At 32.1% G+C, this 19,252-nt stretch overlaps 3 protein-coding genes across 3 annotated transcripts; 1 reads left to right on the forward strand and 2 right to left on the reverse strand.

Annotated features, from left to right (window-relative positions):
* The first annotated feature begins 542 nt into the window (after positions 1-542).
* LOC108840869 (uncharacterized) lies at positions 543-1,612 on the forward strand. Its single transcript, XM_057007655.1, has 2 exons — positions 543-1,021; positions 1,098-1,612. The coding sequence occupies exons 1-2, from the start codon at positions 551-553 to the stop codon at positions 1,212-1,214; spliced, it is 588 nt and encodes a 195-aa protein (XP_056863635.1). The 5' UTR covers positions 543-550; the 3' UTR covers positions 1,215-1,612.
* Positions 1,613-9,222: 7,610 nt separating this feature from the next.
* On the reverse strand, positions 9,223-15,243 carry LOC108832561 (plasmodesmata-located protein 8). Its single transcript, XM_018606034.2, has 3 exons — positions 14,436-15,243; positions 9,402-9,509; positions 9,223-9,281 (listed from the first exon to the last, which is right to left on the reverse strand). Exons 1-3 carry the CDS (start codon positions 15,157-15,159, stop codon positions 9,277-9,279), a joined length of 837 nt encoding a protein of 278 aa, XP_018461536.1. The 5' UTR covers positions 15,160-15,243; the 3' UTR covers positions 9,223-9,276.
* A 2,700-nt stretch (positions 15,244-17,943) lies between these two features.
* LOC108832560 (auxin-responsive protein SAUR36-like) lies at positions 17,944-18,892 on the reverse strand. Its single transcript, XM_018606032.2, has one exon. It carries the CDS (start codon positions 18,693-18,695, stop codon positions 18,183-18,185), a length of 513 nt encoding a protein of 170 aa, XP_018461534.1. The 5' UTR covers positions 18,696-18,892; the 3' UTR covers positions 17,944-18,182.
* Between the last annotated feature and the right edge of the window lie 360 nt (positions 18,893-19,252).

Consider the following 19,252-nt stretch of genomic DNA (forward strand, 5'->3'; position numbering starts at 1 on the left):
TGCGGCCGTAAGAACCGATAGAGAGGCAACTCCTACGGAGCCCCTAAATGTGAAAAGCCAATCTCTCATAGACAGCCATATTCACATAAAGATAAACATTTATTTAAAAAATCGGAAATGGTGGAAATGACATAAAAACCGTGGAATAGTTGAAGTATTTACAAGTTTTACCAGGGTATAACCCATCCGCCCGGACCCGACCCGGATTTATGGTCAATTGAATTGAACCGAATCGTCTAACCATCTAACCCATCCCTCGAAACCAAACCAATCCCTCGAAACCAAACGAAACCAAACCCAATCCTCGAAACCGAACCAATCCCTGGAAAACCAAACGAAATCTGTCGGTTTTCAATAACTCAATTTAATTTAACTGAATTTCGACAATCTCTTCTTCTCCATTTTTCCCCCTTTCACTCACTCAAATCCCCTAATTCGAAGGATTTGAACTCGAGTTTTGAACTCTTTCAGCCTCCAATTCCTCTACGTACCCAAAATCAACGGTGAGAACGAACGGAGAGAGAGAAAAATTCAGAGGAAATCGAGTGCGATGGTGGTTGAAACGAGAGGAGGTAAGAGGAAGGATAATCCAACGAAGGAAGAGACTCGGAGAGTGAAGTTTGCGAAGGAGAAGGAGACAAGTCAGACGACGGCGGCGGCTGAGGACTTCGATAACATCGAGAAGACGACGGAGATGACGGAGACTGCGGAGAAGACGAGTGAGGACTCGAGGGAGACTACGGCGGGAACGAAGCCGACTGAGCCGACTGCTCCGACGACAGTTGTTGGTGGCCCATCTCTTCCAGCTCCTCCAGCTCCTCCAGCAACTCCGGCGATTGGGACTCATTCTGGAGATGATGAGATTGAAGGTTCTGAAGAAGGAAATGAAGACGGAGAAGGTTCTGAAGAAGAAAATGGAGATGGAGATGGAGCTGCAGAAGGAAAGGATGATGAGAATGGAGGTTCCGAAGAAGTAAGAGAAGAGATTGAGAACGTTGAGGACAAAAGACCAGAAGAAAAGGTATCACATTTGGATGAACTAATATACTTTGAAGTAGTAGTGGTATAACTTGATTAAGATTTACTGTAACTTGCAGGAATCTGATTACATGTTGAAGGAGATCTCTCACACAATGAAACATTTTGGAAGGGTTGTGAAAGAGAATACGTTGTGGCCTCTTCCAGGTTTCTGTGTCCCAACTAGAGGTATGTGAAATCCCTTTAATGACATGATAACAATTATGATGGCATTACATAATGTGGTGTTGTGATGTTTTACAGCTTATTGCATTCGAGGCAATTCCTACATATTTGAGTTAAAACTAAGGTAGGACTAGGGTAGAACTAAGGTAAGCCTATGGTAGGAGTAGGGTGGAATAAAGGTAGAACTAAGTTTGTACATTTATTCTATTGACAGGATATTGAAAGATTGGCCTCGGTGGAGGAGTTTGTGAAGGACGACTTGGATGAGAGATTGGCCTCGGTGGAGGAGTTTGTGAAGGACGTAGAGAAAGAGCTCTATGTGTTGTTTTTACAGAAGTGAAGAACTCTATGTGTTGTTGTTTTTGTTTTATCTGGTAGACAAACTCTTTGTATTCGGTTGTTTATTTTTGTTTGTAACTAATACTTATCGGATATTTTGAAACTAGGTTTGTGATGTTATTTTCTGAATTTGGTCAAAAGTAGTCAAGTAGTGAACACAACTAGAGACTAGAAGGCCTCGACTAGAAGAGAAATAATTGAAACACAAGTTCTTAACAACTAAGGTTTTTAATTGAAACACAACCACATAATATTGATTAATTAAAATAACTGAAACAAACCTTAGTACATTATACAAGTCTTAACAAAACAAAAAAAGACTTGTAACCGAACCGAAAGTGGAAATAAACTGAGACACTGGAAATAGATTGGGAACACTAAGAAATAGATAGGGAACACTACGAAATAGATAGAGAATACTAAGACTGAATCTCATTCATGGACGGAAGGTAGAGGTAATAAGGCTCTTCAGCTTAGCAATCTCTTCAGCCATATTATTAACCTCCCTCCTTAGGCGCCTCACTTCATCCTCAACACCCAAAGCCCATGGCTGACGAACATGCATCCCATCGTCCTACACAGTTATACCAGGAGTATACATCAGTTTCACTCAGTATCATTAACTAAGTTTCACCAAAGTATAAAATAAGTTTCACTAAGTATGACTATACAAAGAAGGAAAATTACCTCATATTTCTTGCAGGTGAAGAACCTAAGCCCTGGGTGGGTATCGAAATCGTGGCGATACTTCGGCGGTAGAGTTATATCCGTCTGAATGTCACCACCACATGGGCAACGGGTAGGAATTCCATTCATGGTCAGTAGAGAGAGTAAGAATAAAACCGTGGGTTTAGAGAGAATTTAGAGAGAAATTAGAGAGTATTAGTGAGAAATTAGAGTGTATTTAGACAGTATTTATAGAGAATTTAGAAAGATAAGGAGGTTGAGGAGGAGGAGTAAATATCGACATTTTGAGGAGAGAGATGGAGACGTGGGTTTAGAGAGAGAAGGAGTGGAGGAGTGGAGGTGTGGGAAATGACTAAAGTGGTACAGTTGAGGGAGTCAACTTTTCCTGTTGAGGGAGTCAGCTGAGGAGACAAGAGAGAGAGAGTCACGAAAGCAGAGAAGGAAAGAATCTTGTTTTTGACCGAATCGAAAACATTTCAAAATGGCGCGTTCTTTTTTATTTTGTTTCCCCCCAAAATATTTGGGCATAGTTATACTTAAGTTTCTGGTGTTACAACATTTCTTCATAGTTTTATTTTTCGTGATTTCAACATTTTTTAGTTTTACGGAAAATTTAATTTGTTAATAAAGTTTTACTTGTTATTTTTCAACATTAACATGTAAGCTATACTGATTAGTGGAAGAATATTTTCGAAATCACGAGAATTGTGAAATACTCCTTTGTAAGGTGGTCTTATTAGAAAAGTGATCTTTGAAAGACTATACAATGCATAAGAGAAAATGTGATGTCGATTAGTTTGTTATATTAAAAATTTCATATTTTGGCAAATATATTTCAGCAGTAGTTTTTGTTGATGCTTAAGGAGATTTTGTGTATTAAAGACTCTAACAATTATGTGTGTTGGATTAGAGGGGATTAGGTGGCTGTGTTGTTACTTTCTACATTGTTACACTATGATTTTACTAGTTTTCTGTAGTTTTCCATAATTCTCGAATAAAAGGGAAGCATAAGTAAACGCATAAACAACAATTTCAGATCATTAAACATCGGTTTGAATACAGGGAAACATAAGTAAACTCATAAACAACATTCTCCTCAAATCACTAAATTAAACATAGAGATTCTGAAAGTCTCTAGCGATTTCCTCTTCTTGTTGGATCCTCTCCAAATTGTGTGCGAGTTCTGAAATGGTTTCGTGTAACTGCTCGATCAGACGACGCTGCTCTTCAATCTGATCATGGGCTTCAATCAAAGCCAATCTTTGCCATTCTGAACCATCCTCTACATCAACCCATTTGAAGTACTGGCATCCATTTTTCTCCTGACACAAATAACCTTTTTTAAATAATGTAATTTTTCAAAATCCGATCTCAGATCACAATTTCTATCATCGGCTGGGGTACCTTATAACGGGGACAGCCATAAAAACGTCGGCCCGGGTTCTTGTCTGTCCAAGCTTGTCTGATTTTGGCATCTAAGCGACAGAAACACAACTTTCTTCCAGAATTTTGCCTTGACGAACCCGACCCATCTCCCTGCATCTTTCGAAAGAGAGAGAAGTGATAGAAGTAGAGAGAAGAGTCTCGAGAGAAGAGTCTCGAGAGAAGTGAGAGAGAAGAGAAGTGAGAGATGTGAGGAGTCAACTTTTCCTGTAAGAGAAGTAAGAGAGAATTATTAGATTTATAAAGGAATATAGATTACTCCTTTGTAATCAAATTTTCACTAATCCAAATTCAGAAATAGTTACACCTTGTTATACTAGTTTTCCGTGTATTTCCAATACATAGTCACAAAATACTAAGTTATACTTAGTTATACTTAGTTATCCAAATCCGATTACAAATAACAAAAGGAAACATAGCAAAGCATTGACTTAAAGCAACATACCAAAAGCAACATACGAAAAGAAACACACCAAAAGCAACACACGAACGAAATAGCAACACAACAAAGGCAACATTCCAAAGATCTAGTAATCCGTCTTCCCAAGCCTCAATAACCTGACTACATTTTATAATAGTTGGCTGCTCAACATCCATATCTATTATCATCATCTCCCTGCAACTATCATCTGCTTCTGTTGATAAGCTTGCCCGTCTCCTACATACAGAGTTATGGCCTTAGGTCCTACTTCATGACTATTATCATCATCTCCCTGCAACACTTCGTAGTTCATACCATACGAACTTATGCCCACACTCGCCTCATCCACTAACAAAAGAGATCTACGGTTGTCTTTATCAACAGTTATTAGGAAGCCAAACAGATCATCATCATCACGAATATTTTGCTGTTCTTCAGATCCATACACCAACGGCATGCACCTCATTGCAAGTTTTACCTTACTCTCATCCAAAGCAAGCTTTTTATACAACTTCTCTTCTAGCATTGCCAAACTTAAATCCTCCACTGTTGTCTTCAAGTTTAAACAAGAGATCTCCCCTTTGAACTTGAAATAGACGCTCACATAGTTCATCATTGTATCCTGCAAAAACAAATGAATAAAGTTCTAGTTATACCAGTTGAATCAGAGTATCGACTTGTCTGTTTTACCTACTCTACATCAGTTTTACTTGTTAACCTAGAATCAATTGGAGCCAATGGCACTGGAGAGCTCGCGGGAGAGAGAAAAACTAACCTGCATTACAACGTTGAGGTCCCACGGCGTCGCCGGAGTAGAGGCTCGCCGGAGTACCTATCGACTTCGACAACTGAGGAGAGAGCTCGAGGCCTCAGAGAGCTCGCTGGGAAACAACCAGAAGAACAAGACAGATAAGAGTGAGCTGGAGTTCAGAGGAGAGACAGTGCGCTCGAGTCAGAGGAGCGACCAGTGAGCTCGAGTTCAGAGGGGAGAAGCTCGAGTTCAGAGGAGAGAGAGTGAGCTCGACTTGAGGAGAGAGAGTGAGTTCGATGTCGGAGGACTCTCGATGTCGATCGATTTGCTTTTTTAATTTTTTAATTTCTTTTATTTTTAGTATTTTTTCAATTCAAATTCAATTGGAAACCGAAACCGAAATGCCTCAACCAAAATCTCTTTAACCATACCGAAAACCATACCGAAAACCATACCAACAGAATTAAATTTGATTTCTTCTTTTTCTTTTTAAAAAGCCGACGGGGGCAATTTTGTAACTTCGCAGTGAGTTAATGAAAATGGGGTATAGGAGATTTTAGGGGACCATAGGAGATTTGCTCTTTCTCATTTAAGGGCTCTTGAGCAATTGCCTCAACCGATAGACCAGAGTCTGGTCACCAGACCCCAATCGTACACGAACCCCAGGTTGGATAGGCCTTGCAACTCTTTTTCCCCAGCAGAACCTTTAAAGTAGTATAAAGATACTCTCAAGACGATCACGTTAGTCTCTATATCAATACCATTAAAACAGGATCATTCCTGAATTATACCTTTAATGAATGTTTTAAATTTTCCAAAAATATCTTTAATGATATGAACAAACTAAAAAATTCATTAATGGCATTATGGTCTTTCAATTTTGTGGGCATATTTCAACATTTAGATTTTGCTAACTAATTAAATGGGTTATGTTTTTATATAATCAAACTCAAATTCCATAAATTTTTTAATATCAATACCACAAATTAAAGTCTGCAATAATTTTAATAAGTTGATATTAGAGATTGAAAATTTGTAACTACACGAGGATAATAACACTGAACCGGACGATTTACCGGATTACTGGGTCATTGAGTCAACCGCATGTAAACCTCGGGTGAACCGCAGATTAATAAATAAATTAATTTTATTATATAATAATATATTAGCTAATGAAATAGAAAAAATAAAAATATATAAAACTAAAGTTACTATTTTCTAAATATCTTTAAAACATGAAATAATAGTTTGGATATGTATATATTTTATGTTTAATAAACATTTAGAATACTTAACTTAACTTTTTATATTTTTATTTTCATTTGATATACAACTAAAAAAATTATCTACTGGTTCAACTGGTGGTTTAACCGGTACCAGGTTTTTGGTTTTAGTGGGTTTGAGCGGGTTTTTGCGGGTTTTTAAATTTTGGGTTTTTTACAAAACCCAACCCGAATTTATTTTCGGTCACCGGGTTTTCTGGTTCAACCGCTGGTCCGGGTCGGATTTCAAAACACTGGATAAAACCATCTACTCTATTAAAATAGAGTCCTAATTTTTATCTACCCATAGATGTTCTCATTTAAGTTTTGGACTGTTTCAATTTTATTAGTGGTTACATAATTAATGGACCATACGAAGTTATCTAAGTTAACTATAACTACACGCTATCTTTATATATAAACCGGTTAACTTAACGTAAACCAACAAGATGATGCCGATTGGTCCGATGTCAATTCAATTTTTTACTTGGACCTCCTATATACAATAATACAAGTTTTTTTTTTGCTTAAAAACAATAATACAAGTTATACAATTATTCTTACTTGGACCTCTTATATACAATAATACAATAATTTAGGCAGAATATTCTAACCACATTTTTATCTATTTGATCAAATATACACTAATATATCTTGCATATCTATATCTAGGCGTTCGGATACCCATTCGGATTTGTTTCGGATCTATTCGGGTTTCGAGGTTAAAATTTTAAGTCACATTTGGGTATTTAAAAAATTTGGTTCGGGTTTGGATCTTTGCGGATTCGGATAACTCATTTAAATTATTTTTAAATTTTTACTTGAAATACCTGAAATATCACCATAAATCGTTTAAGAATTATATTATTTTATTTGTGGTTCACTATTTGATACATTTATTTATAGAAACGTATACCTAAAACTTTTATATATTAAAACATAAGTGACAACTTTGATTCATGTGTGATTTTTTTTAAATGGGCTCTAAGTAGAAATCAGTTATCATTCATTTAATATTAAAAAAATATTTAATAATATGTCACGCCTAAGTTAACCATCAACTCCTACAAAACCAGAGCTCTTAACAAACTAATATTTTATTCCTTATCTTATCTATTAAAATAGAAATCATTATTTATTTTATATGTGATATTTAAAAAAACAAAATAAAAATTAGTTTTACTATCAAACACAAATTCAATAGGACAAATATTTTTTAAAATCAATATATATGTGATGATTTAAAATAATTAATAAATTTACAGTATGAAAAATATAAAATTATTATACATATTTAAATATATAAGTAACCTTAAAAATATATACTAATTATATAAAACAAATATTCGCACGGTTGTGCTGGTCCAAATCCGATCGGTTTCGGTTATGGTTCTCAGATACGAAAATTTTGAATCCATCCAGATATTTAACCAATTTTAGTTCGGGTTTGATACTACTTTTCTGATTGAATTATGTTCGGTTCTTTGGATTTGGATTTTTTTGCCTAACCTTACCTATACCATGTTAGATTCGAAAAGTTAATTGTCTGCGTTTTAAGAAATTTTCATTTATAGTTCGAATTCCGTTCCCTACTTACCAACTTTCCATGCTAAACACAGAAAACCAGAAAATACATTTCATAAACGAACCAAAATCAAAAGTTCATACTAAAAATATTAGTGAAAAATATACATGTTAATAAATTTGTCAACAAAAAACAATTTCGCGCTTTCAAAGCGCGGATATTATCCTAGTCTATATTATTAAAAAAGAAGTACACTTTGAAAATGACTCTAAGTTCTTGAAGTTATTTACATTAGAATGCCACTGGAAGTAATAAATTAATTTTCCTTAACTATAGTTGTCTTTTCTGATTTGTAAATGCATTTTCCTTAATTATAGTTGTCTTTATTGAACCTATATTTAAGTATGCTTGTCTTTTCCTATATTTAAGTATACTTGTCTTTATTGAACCTATATTTAAGTATGCTTATCTTTTCCTAATTTAAATAATAGATTTAAGCATTTAATGTATTTTCTTAATTTAAATAATAGATTTTCTTAATCAAATATTTACGAAAATAGATTTCCCAATATACTTCGTTTTAACATGTTAAATATTTTTAATATTTATTGGTATAAATAATAAAATAAAAATCACACATCAAAATCAATTTATATAATATATAAATAAAATATAAAATAATTTATTCATATATTATTAGTATAATGGTTTTTATAATATAAATATAATAAGTTATAAATGTTGGATTTGTTTATATGATACACTGTGATATAATAGACGATCTAAATCACAAAATATAATTATTCAACGTAATAAATAAAAATTTTATGTTTTAAAATGTTTTATTAATAATTATGTAATACATTTTAATTTAAATATATATATATATATATATATATATTATACCATCAGTACAAATAAAATTTAAAATGAAAGCAAATATTTATACGGTCACGGATCAAACTCTAGAAATAAACAACAACATCGCTAAATTATTTTTCTTTAACAAATTTATTTTGATAGAAATATTGTTCCAAGTATGGTTTATATATTTTATGTATTTATAAATTTATTTTATTGGGATGCTAAGATTTTGAAATTGGAAAAAAATATGATCCACCTCTATATTATTTTTATTAAGAAATTTAAATTATGTATCAAAATATTTTATTAAGCTTTTAATTTTAAGTTTTATTATAACTGCAAAAATTAATTTTCAATCGAAATTTTTGTGCAAATATTACAAATTCATCATTTAATATAAACACAAAATCTAAAAACAGAAAATAAATATCCGCCCGATCGGGCGGGTCAAGGTATAGTTATATTTTATGGTCTAAGTATGACGAGTATCGAATAATTGCGCCTGCTAAGGAAAGTGGGTATGTACGCCTATTACCATTTTATGGAATAATGTTATCATCTTTCGAGGCAGACAATACGGGCCACTAATCAAATTGTTAATTATACATCATGGCTAGATAAGACTATGTTGGCCACTTCGAGTTTTTTTTTTTCTTCCTTTTGATGAACCAAAAATAATCAACAAGGTAACGGATATGTTCCTACAGAATAAGAGATTTTTTTTATAAAAAAAAAGGAAGTCCCACTAGAATCTTTTATCTCGAATCGTGTCTTCTTTATATCAATCTGGAGATCAGAATCATAAAACATAGGATTATGACAATTCTTAAACACTCGATTAAATTTAAATCTTAATAAAATGGTGATATAATTTTAACATGTGACGACAAGTAAGCATTTACTTACGCATGTTGTTTCTGCAGAGGGAGAGGAGGATAACAAGAATTGCGAATCCAGCAATAACTCCGACGATGATCGCAATTGATTTCCCCACGTTATCTCCGTTCGTTGGATCTTAATCACGGAAGATAAAGTGCATAAGACAAGACCCATAGTATCAAAATAAGAATTAGAATTTCGAAGATGTAAATGACTTTTCTACTGTGTGATATCGATCAAGCCATAAAGAATACAATAAAGTTGGACTGGGACATGGGTGGCTAAGCCTATAAAGCAAGGGATATTATATTGTCATAGTTATACAATATTTTGCAAATAACATTCTTTTCTAACCAATCATATTATAATCACGATGCTCGAATTTTCCAACGCATAATTCAAAAGATTAATGGTGTCTTTGCAGGACAAAGAACGGAAAAAAAAAATTCTTCAGCTTTCTCGTGCAACGAAGCAACTGCACTCGTGATTTTCTCATTTGCGAGCGGCGGATTTTCAAACTAGGTCAAACTCTCACACATTTAAATTAAAATTTATTAAGTTAATAGATGACATTTTAGAAGTAAGCACATAAAATAAAAATAAAAAATAATTTTTTTTAACTTGTTACATTTTCTAAATAAGACATTATGTATCAACTTCAACTATAGTACATATTCATAATTATCACTAGTTATATAACATCATTTATTAATAAATTTGACCTTACAATTTGAAAACGTCATCAAATTTGGAACCATCTTAAACTATTAAAAGTGAAGTACAAATAATACTTAACCCTTAGTTTTTCACAATAATTACAAAGAATTGCCATTAACCTTTAATATAGAGATTTTAGAATATTAATTAATCAGCTACATTTAATTATAGACTAAACGAATATCTTTAGCATATATACTGTTACCTAAAAGTTGGGTTCCTCTTAACAATAAAAGGAATGTATAAAAAAATTATTAGAAAATGTATTTAGTTTTCTTCACGTTGAAATCACAACGAAAACATATGTTGACATGTTGTTAATATTTTTTATTAAACCTATCCCACTCAGATCAAAAAATATATATATCACATGCCTTTTTTTGAAACCACATCATTATTCACAAAACAACCTAAATATGTTTAATTTTGAGTCTATTAGATAAGCACACTAATTTAGTTATAAATATTTTAACCATTTAATCTGGAAACTTATGTTAATTGGCTATTTCTAATTTATACTTTATTTCATTAATGGTTCATTTATTCACTTACAAAATTGATCTTTTAATATTTTAATGCCTAAAACAACATTATAATCTAAATCGAAACGGAAGGAATATATATGTACATTTTATTTGTTTTTTTATTTATATTCATGTTTATATATATATATATATATATATATATATATATTTGTTGTTTTGATTTATATTCATGTTTCTATATATATATATATATATATATATATATATATAATAAAATAACACTTACCTATTTTAAGTGATTTTTACAGATTTTCGTTATTTTAATCAATTATAATCATTTCATTTATTATCTTTACTAAAAAATTGACATCATTTATTACAGAAGTACAAAACAAAATTTGTTTGTTTTCAATTTTTTTTTTAATTTTACATTCATTTCTCACCTATTTAACCATTTCATTAATTATATTTACTATAATATATTGGCAGTATTTATTTTACATATTAACTATAATAATCAACATATTTAAAAGAAATTACTTTATTTGTGACAAGAATTCAAAATGGCTAACAAACTATCTTTTATTTGCGTTATGCTTACATAACCAGTTAGACATAACATTATGTATCTATTCAGCTATAAGTTATTTCTTTTGGGTATTAGTTTTTTTGAGTTTGGATTCATTCGGACATTGCAAATTTTATGTGGGTTTTGAATCGGGTTTTCCTGAATCCAGATGAATTCGGTTATGATATATAGAAACCTACAAATATCCAAAAACTAATGTATTTGAAACCGGTTCGAAAATTTGTACCACAAATAACAATATTAACCGATTCATTTTGGGTATTTTAAATTCAAACTAAACTTAACCTAAAAATAACAAAATAACTAAAAGTAACCATATTACCTATTTGATTCAGGTTTGATTATGATGTATAGAATTCTAAAACTATTTAAATACTTATACAATTAACTATATTATAATACGTATAAATATATAATAATAATTATGATAAACAATTATCAATTTATAAAAATGTGAAAATTAACACCCGCACGGGTGTGCGGGTTAAGTATCTAGTCTTTTTTTAAACGTCAATTATTAAACATGGAGGGAATACCAATTATAATGATCATGTCATTAAGTATAGTCCATGAATACATGATCATGGCAGTTAGTATAATAAATGAATATGGCTCAAAAAAAAAACAAAAAATAACTAATGAACTCAATTAGACCAAAAAACTAATGAACTCAATATAAAAGTTTTAAATTACGTAATTAATGCTTTTAAAAAAGTTACGTAACTAATGCTTTTTTAAAAAAGTTACGGAATTAATTATTTTTTTACAAAAAAAATTATTCTATTATTTAAACTTGACGTAATTAATGTTATAATTCAAATTTAGTTACTGTTCATGCATGTATGAGTTGTATATACGAAAAAGCTGTGTTATAATCCATGTTAAACTAGTGTGCATGGCTATCCTCTTATTATTAATCAAGAAGCAAAAAAAAGAATAACCTTTAAAGTGTAAACTATTTACAATGTTGCCATTATGCATACGTGTCGGTTTCACAAGCCTTCTCAGCTTTCATATAGAATTATCCTTAATATACTAGATTTATTACATACATTACCATTGGTACTGCATGGTCTTTTATTACATTTTCATTATAGTTTGTATTTCCGTGCGTATTAAATATAGGCCACCGCAGATTATTCAAGCTAAATTTGAAAATAAATACTGTATGTAAGTGAAACCGTTCCCTCGCTGATTCAAATATATTTAGTGTGTTTTATATATGTAATACATCAAATGCATTTTTAAAGTTATACATCAAATTCATATTATAGTTCAAATTCGTGCATGAGTTTGCTAATATCACTCGGCCCTAATCTTGAAAATATGATTAAGAAACATGTCAGATTCCGATTACAGACTGTTTTGATTGTATTTCTCTATTTTTTTTAAAATAAAAAATATATATGATAGTTATTCTAATGGATACATGAAATAGTAATAATTTAAAAATATGCTATTCAGGTTAACCTCACGCATAAATATTGATTGACTGTTTACACAAAAAAACTCAAAATCTTTCCATAATAACCATTAATATATGATTATTGGTATATTACGCTGCCCTAATTTGGCCTGCCATTATTATCGATTGATTCGTTATGAATGTTTTTATTTAAGAAACATATTTTTCTTTCCTAATCCACATAATTTGGGTGCGTCAGACGTGGATTATCGATCACGCAGAATTTATGCATAAGTTTAGTCAGAAGAATAATCCTTCTTGTAGGTATGATTGACGCTGATTGATATTAATTTGATAAACCATTTTTGTTGAGAGACGAGATTTGCGGGTAATTTATTTCATTTACTATATCAATCAAAAGATATGATACACGAGATTTGCGAATTATAATTTGTTTACTATCACAATTTATTGCATTTACTATGTTGAGATTATATAAAATAAAACCATGCATCTCGGAGTTTTAGTGTTTCTTTTTTTTTTTTACAAAAGGGCAGGAGTTTTAGTTATTTTATCTTTTTTTGAACTAACCGTTTATAAATTTAAATTGGGTCATGGCTTAAACATACCAAACCCATACATTATTGAATTTTTTTATAATCAATGAATATTAAAATTATGGGAATATTATTGATCTGCTGCAATGCAAAATTGCGATCCTGTAAAACAATACTTAATATCATTAAAGGAAAAATGTGTTAATTCCCTTAGACAGATTTTTGCCGAGTGTATATATACCTTCAGCGGTGACATATCTTTTTCTGAAATCTAAAACATTCAATATGTTTGCATAAAAAATACATGACAATATTTCTGTTCATAATCCACGTTATTTTTTGTATTTAGACTTGAATATTAAATCACGCAAAACTTGATTCACAAGTTTAGTCTTTAAAACATTTAATAATTAGTCCAAGATTGACGCTAATTGATAAAACACTATTCACACAAAGTCATTTTGTATTTAAAAGAAAAAGAAAATATGGCATAAACTGATTTAGTGGTCAATCACATTATAAACTGATTTCGTATTCCCTTAAATTGCGTATACAAATTTATTGTTTACGCAACTGGTTTACTATATATATATATACATTTGTGGGAGGAGATCCATATATCACTCACATTTCATCGTTTTCATATACTTTAGTTTTCAAAATGGCCATATTTTATTTCGTTTTTTAAAAAAATGTATATTTTTTTATGAAAAAGTGACTAAATGTTTCTGAAAAAAACGACTATTTTTTTTTCAAAAAATTGTTCAACTTTTTAATCAGTATACCGGCTTCATATATTTAAGTGATAGACCCATTTAAATTTTTTTGATAGATTCGTCTATACTAAATGAACTCAAACCCATACTAATATGATTTTATAGAACTTTGTCTTGGTGTTAAAAAAAATACAATTTTGTCTACAAAAGATAGGATCATATATTTTTCTAATTTGTAATGCATGTTTTTGTGATGTCCTGTTTATTTTTACCTTACTTTACATATGCATACTATATATATATATATATATATATATATATATATATATATATATTGATAAATATGTTATTTTAATAATGTTACATTAAATTCATCCCGTATCTACTTATAGATTTTATTGTATATAAATTAAAATATGTTGTACTTTTGTTAAAAATGTATTTTTTGTTGTTTATTCGAAAAAAAATATGATGTACTTTTCAAAATTAAGTTTTTCTCTCACTCCGCGCAAGGCGCGGATCATATCCTAGTGTTATGTTATTACGGCAATACTCAATATATGAAATGAAGAAGTTGAATTTTTGGACCAACCTGAAGAGAAGTCATAGTAACCAGAACCCCAATAATGAGCATAGCACTGAGCCAAGTAAACCTCAGCTGCAACCGCCGAGCCACAAAGATTCTTTAACTTCCCAACAGATTCCGCAAGACAAGCCGTACAGTCACTAGGACTCAAGTCACCAACACATTGAGCATAACCTTCGACCAAACCAGACCGGCTAATTTTGTAACGGAGCTGAGTGGACTCAAGATCCGATAACACATCGTCTCTCCTTTTAAAAAAGTCATAGTCATTCTCAACGCTCTTGGAACTACACTTCTTATACCTAAGACTCGTGTCTTGTCTCCCAAGAAAGTCGTTTGTCTCGTAACGCAAGAAACAGCCTTCGAGCTGGAGAGATGCACCGTAAGAGTAAGGGCAAAGGAGAGTGATCTGGTCGACGGAGTTTTGGATACATTTTGAGCACACAGATGGTCGGAGATCTTCACGGCATTGATAAAGACCGAAGACAGCCGAGGAGGAGGAGGAAGAGTCGTTGCCGACGGCGAAGCTGTTGAAGGATTCTTCGGAGGAGGAAGTGACGACGGAAGAGAGAAAAGTGTCGCGGTTTGATTCGAAAGGAGTGTTTGGTGTGTATTTTTCCGGAGAACATCCACCGTAGATGAAGATGTGAGATTCTGATGATGATCTTGAGGAGGATGATGAGTGGAAGAAGAGGAAGAACAAGAGAGAGAAGAGAAAGAGCATTCTCATAACTTTTTATTCTTTTTGATGTTCTTTGTGATTGTTTTCAAATGGTTCTTGCTTTTATTGTATTTTCCTAGTGTTTTATTTTAATTGATTTTTGTCCGTTTCTAAAACTTAGTATAGACCACGGATGCATAGACGGCAAATCAGTCATAAACTAAATAAATTTTCTACAATATTTTTAAAAAATATTAATATAGGCAGCATCTAACTAGTCGACGTCTAGGCATCCGCCTAATCAAAAATTTCATCTAGAACATTAATTTGCATATAATGGTTTGGGTCTCAAGAGATATGTGATATGTCTAGAAGTAATAATGCAAACCAAGATAAGCTTAGAACTCGATAATCTTAATTATGACATGTCAATTGGCATATAAACATTCGCTTGTAAGTTGTAACGAATCAATACCAAAAACTCGACAAATTGGATGAAAGAATTGGTTTATTATTTAAATAAACAATAGAGTACTGCGTGAAATGATTTAGACATGATTAAAGAAGGTTTGTGTTTTTGGGTGCCATTTTCTTTAGTACTTCTTTTATGCAAAGAGGGTCCCATTTTAATCATGGCCTTTAGATTAGTATATGTTCGCAAAATAGATTCCATCACATACATATTCTCATCATGTTATAGTGGAGAACTTTTTTTATCTTTGTAAGTAGAATAGAAACAACTTTATTTAAATCTTGACCAGGACCAAATGAATTTCTCAATCGAATAGTAGTTTATGTTCTTTTTTGTGTAACTCATTATATCAAAAACTAAAGGTCCAATGTGCAATGGAATAGTAGTTTATGTAAGGTCTTTATAAGTTGGCACTTGACCCATCTCCGCCTCTACAAAAGAGCGAATTGTCATCCATCTAACCATAGAGTGAACTTCTTGGGAATTGTTGCATTCTTTAACCATGAAGCATCTACAAAGCAAGCAACATTACAGTCACTAGACTCACTACACTCATCAAGCAGCTAAACTGAAAACTTGCGAAACAAGGAATCATCACCAAGTCACAAGATTCTAGGTTGAGACAGCTCCAGAGATATAGAGGCAACATAACTTGGTTAAAAAGGAAAATAAGCCTATTGGGCTGTTGAGATGTGAATGGGTTAAAGCCCATGTCTTCACAGTGTTCAAATTTTTCTTTTTCTTGTGTGCAACAGTGCAAGCTTCGCTCACTACTCTACATCTTGTACTTGTTAAACTTGTTATTCTTCATCTGCTCATTGTTGATTGGACCATTTTGTATAAACTATTGAATCTCATGTTTAGCAAATATTCAATTAAATATGTTTTTATAATCAGCAACTTAACGGAAAACTATGTATTAACCAAAAAAGTTACATAAATGCAAGTTACGTGGTCTAATACTTAAATGACTGAACATAGTTTATCGGGTTTTGTTTGGTTCGATTATGAAGTCAGAAAAAGGATAGGTTAACAGGTCGTACATCTAACCTGGTATATGCATTTAGAAGAAAAATCTTTGATTGTTACAGCCACTACTTATCCACAATACTTTCAACCCGATAGAAATTGGACCGATCTATAAATCATCAACTTGGCAATTCAACTACCAATCTAACCCCAAAGAAAATATAAAATGTCTCCCACGAATTTGAATACTATTTGACATTTGTAGTATGTAGTTTGCTTTACATTATAAAAATAAATAACTGAACATAATTTAAGTCATCAAACAATTTGTATAGAGGTCAAAGAATACTGATTTGTTTGAAAATGAATTATATCTGTTTTTGTCAGCTAAGCTGGATTATATCTATTAACGTAAAAGTGTTTGTTTAGCAAGCATACTTAATTGTTCTATTTGTTTATCCAATCTATAATCTGAAGCTGTCTCAACCTAGAATCTATGGGTTTTTATCCATGCTGAATAGTAAAACACTAAACCCAAATCTTATTATTGCTTAGATAAACTGGACTAAAAATAAAATCAAAACCTTACTTAAAGGAAAGGAAACCAAGGATGCTATTCTGCTTGAGCCATCTTAACTTGTAATTCTTTTTAAGTAATTTAATTCAATCCGATTTGAATAAAATCTCCTCCAAAGTCAAGTAACTTTTACTCAACCTATTAAAATTAACTAGTTTGCTGTTCGCTAAACAAATATAACATGTGAATGTGTTTTTTCTAAGATTTTTTTTTTCAATTTTTGTTTCTCTTTTCAAACAAGAAAAAAGAATTTTTCAATAAACTCCTTGGTTTTTGGTAGATTCTCCACACTAAAAAAAATAATAATAATTGCTACGCATAGATACCGAAAGAGACTCTAATGGCGACGATCACTTCAATGCTAAAAATGTCATTTTAGCAGTAGCTTCTCCCATAACTTTTCCCAGCCTATATTCACCACAATTCAACACTAGCAAGAAATTGTCATTGAATAACAATCACAAAGCCCCATTTAATAGATTGGAGATATTAGATATATACAACCAAATTTCTCATTATAGTGTTTTCGTAGGTACGTAAATTAAATTTGGATGTCAATAAAATCAACTTTGCATGTCGACTTGTTAATTAGTAGTCTATGCACTTTGTCTTTTGGAAAACTTATGATCTTCAAGAAAATATACGTTTATATAGATTTTTATGTCTTCAACTACATATAGAATTAGTGGGTTTTAACAATGATAAATTATTGTGACTGATAGCAAAATCTTGTGTAGGTCCAAAAGATTAATCAACAGAATCGTGTTGAACTTTTTCTTCGGTTTTACCCTTTTTATAATTCACTTTTATAATCACTATCCTAATCATAAATTCATAATCACATAGTCCCACCAAAAGCACTCATGCAGTTACTGGAAAAATCTCTCAATTATTTACAGTATCGTGACTATTCGTCTTTAGTTTATGCTAAAAATGTCACTTTCACATTATCACATATATACATGCATATCTAACAAAAGAGGGTAAAAAGCTAAAAAGTAACGAAAATAGTAAAAAAAAAAAAAATCAAACTTTTTTCATCATTATCATCGTGTACCGTCTTTTCCGTCGTCGTTATTGCCGGCGCCGGCTCCATGGAAACTTGCCAAAACCCGACCCGGATTCTATTCGGGTCTGGACCCGTTTGAAATCCGAATAAGGACAAGGGATAGTGATTCCACCTTCTTGACAAAACCCAAACTCTTCCTCTGCTTCTCTCAGAAGCTCACCGAACAGAGGATGGTTGAAGTAGACGATAGGCACCATAACCCTGTGAAAGTCTCCGTCTTTTTTACCCACGTAGACGGCAGAGTGACCTTTCGGAACTGGGTCGGGTTTAGTTCGAACCGGTTCCTCCCCGATTGGTATGTATCCGGAGTTTGATCTTTTACACCCGAGAAACCTGGCGCTGTGTGATGTGAGACTACGACCCCAGCTTATGAGTTTCTCGATGGGTTTTGGTTTGCAAACCGGCCGGTTCGGGCTTAACCGAATGTATCTCGAACGGCGGAGTCGGGTTTTCCGGAGGATCCATCTTGTGATTCGTTGAAAGGGTCTTCTGATTTTGATCCCTCGTAACCTCCTCATCGATGAAAAAAAAACAGAGCAAAGAACAGAGGATACTCTGTTTCAGAGCAAATGATCAAACTTGTGGAGTTTCAAAGCTCTGTTTTTGATCGTTAGATTGATTGGTTTAGATAATTAACGGCAGAGATGTGAGAATGGGGAGAGAAGATTTGGTTTTGTGGATTCTGTGGCTGTGTAAACGCTAAAGGGGGAAGAGCAGAGTGAAAGGCAGAGAAGTTTAAATAGAGAAGGAGCCAAGAAAGATGAGAGTAGCAGACTTGGTCATACGACTCATACCCTATGGACGGTTGGATGATCAGAAATGAATATCAACCCTTAGATTAGATTTCAGGAATAACGTCACGTTTTAGCTTTTCACACCTAAAATATTTCTCCATTAGCTCCATAGCTTTTAATTAAACGATTCTAATCAAGCATTAAACACCATTAACCTTTAATTCAATTCATTTCATAATGTTTTGACTTGCGAACTAGACCTTTATAAACTGATTCGGGTCTAAATGCAGTGGAGGGGGTGAGTCATGAGAGGTTCAACGGATGGAACATATGTTTTGTTT

This window comes from Raphanus sativus, chromosome 4, assembly GCF_000801105.2.
Source record: "Raphanus sativus cultivar WK10039 chromosome 4, ASM80110v3, whole genome shotgun sequence".
NCBI classification, from domain to species: domain Eukaryota; kingdom Viridiplantae; phylum Streptophyta; class Magnoliopsida; order Brassicales; family Brassicaceae; genus Raphanus; species Raphanus sativus.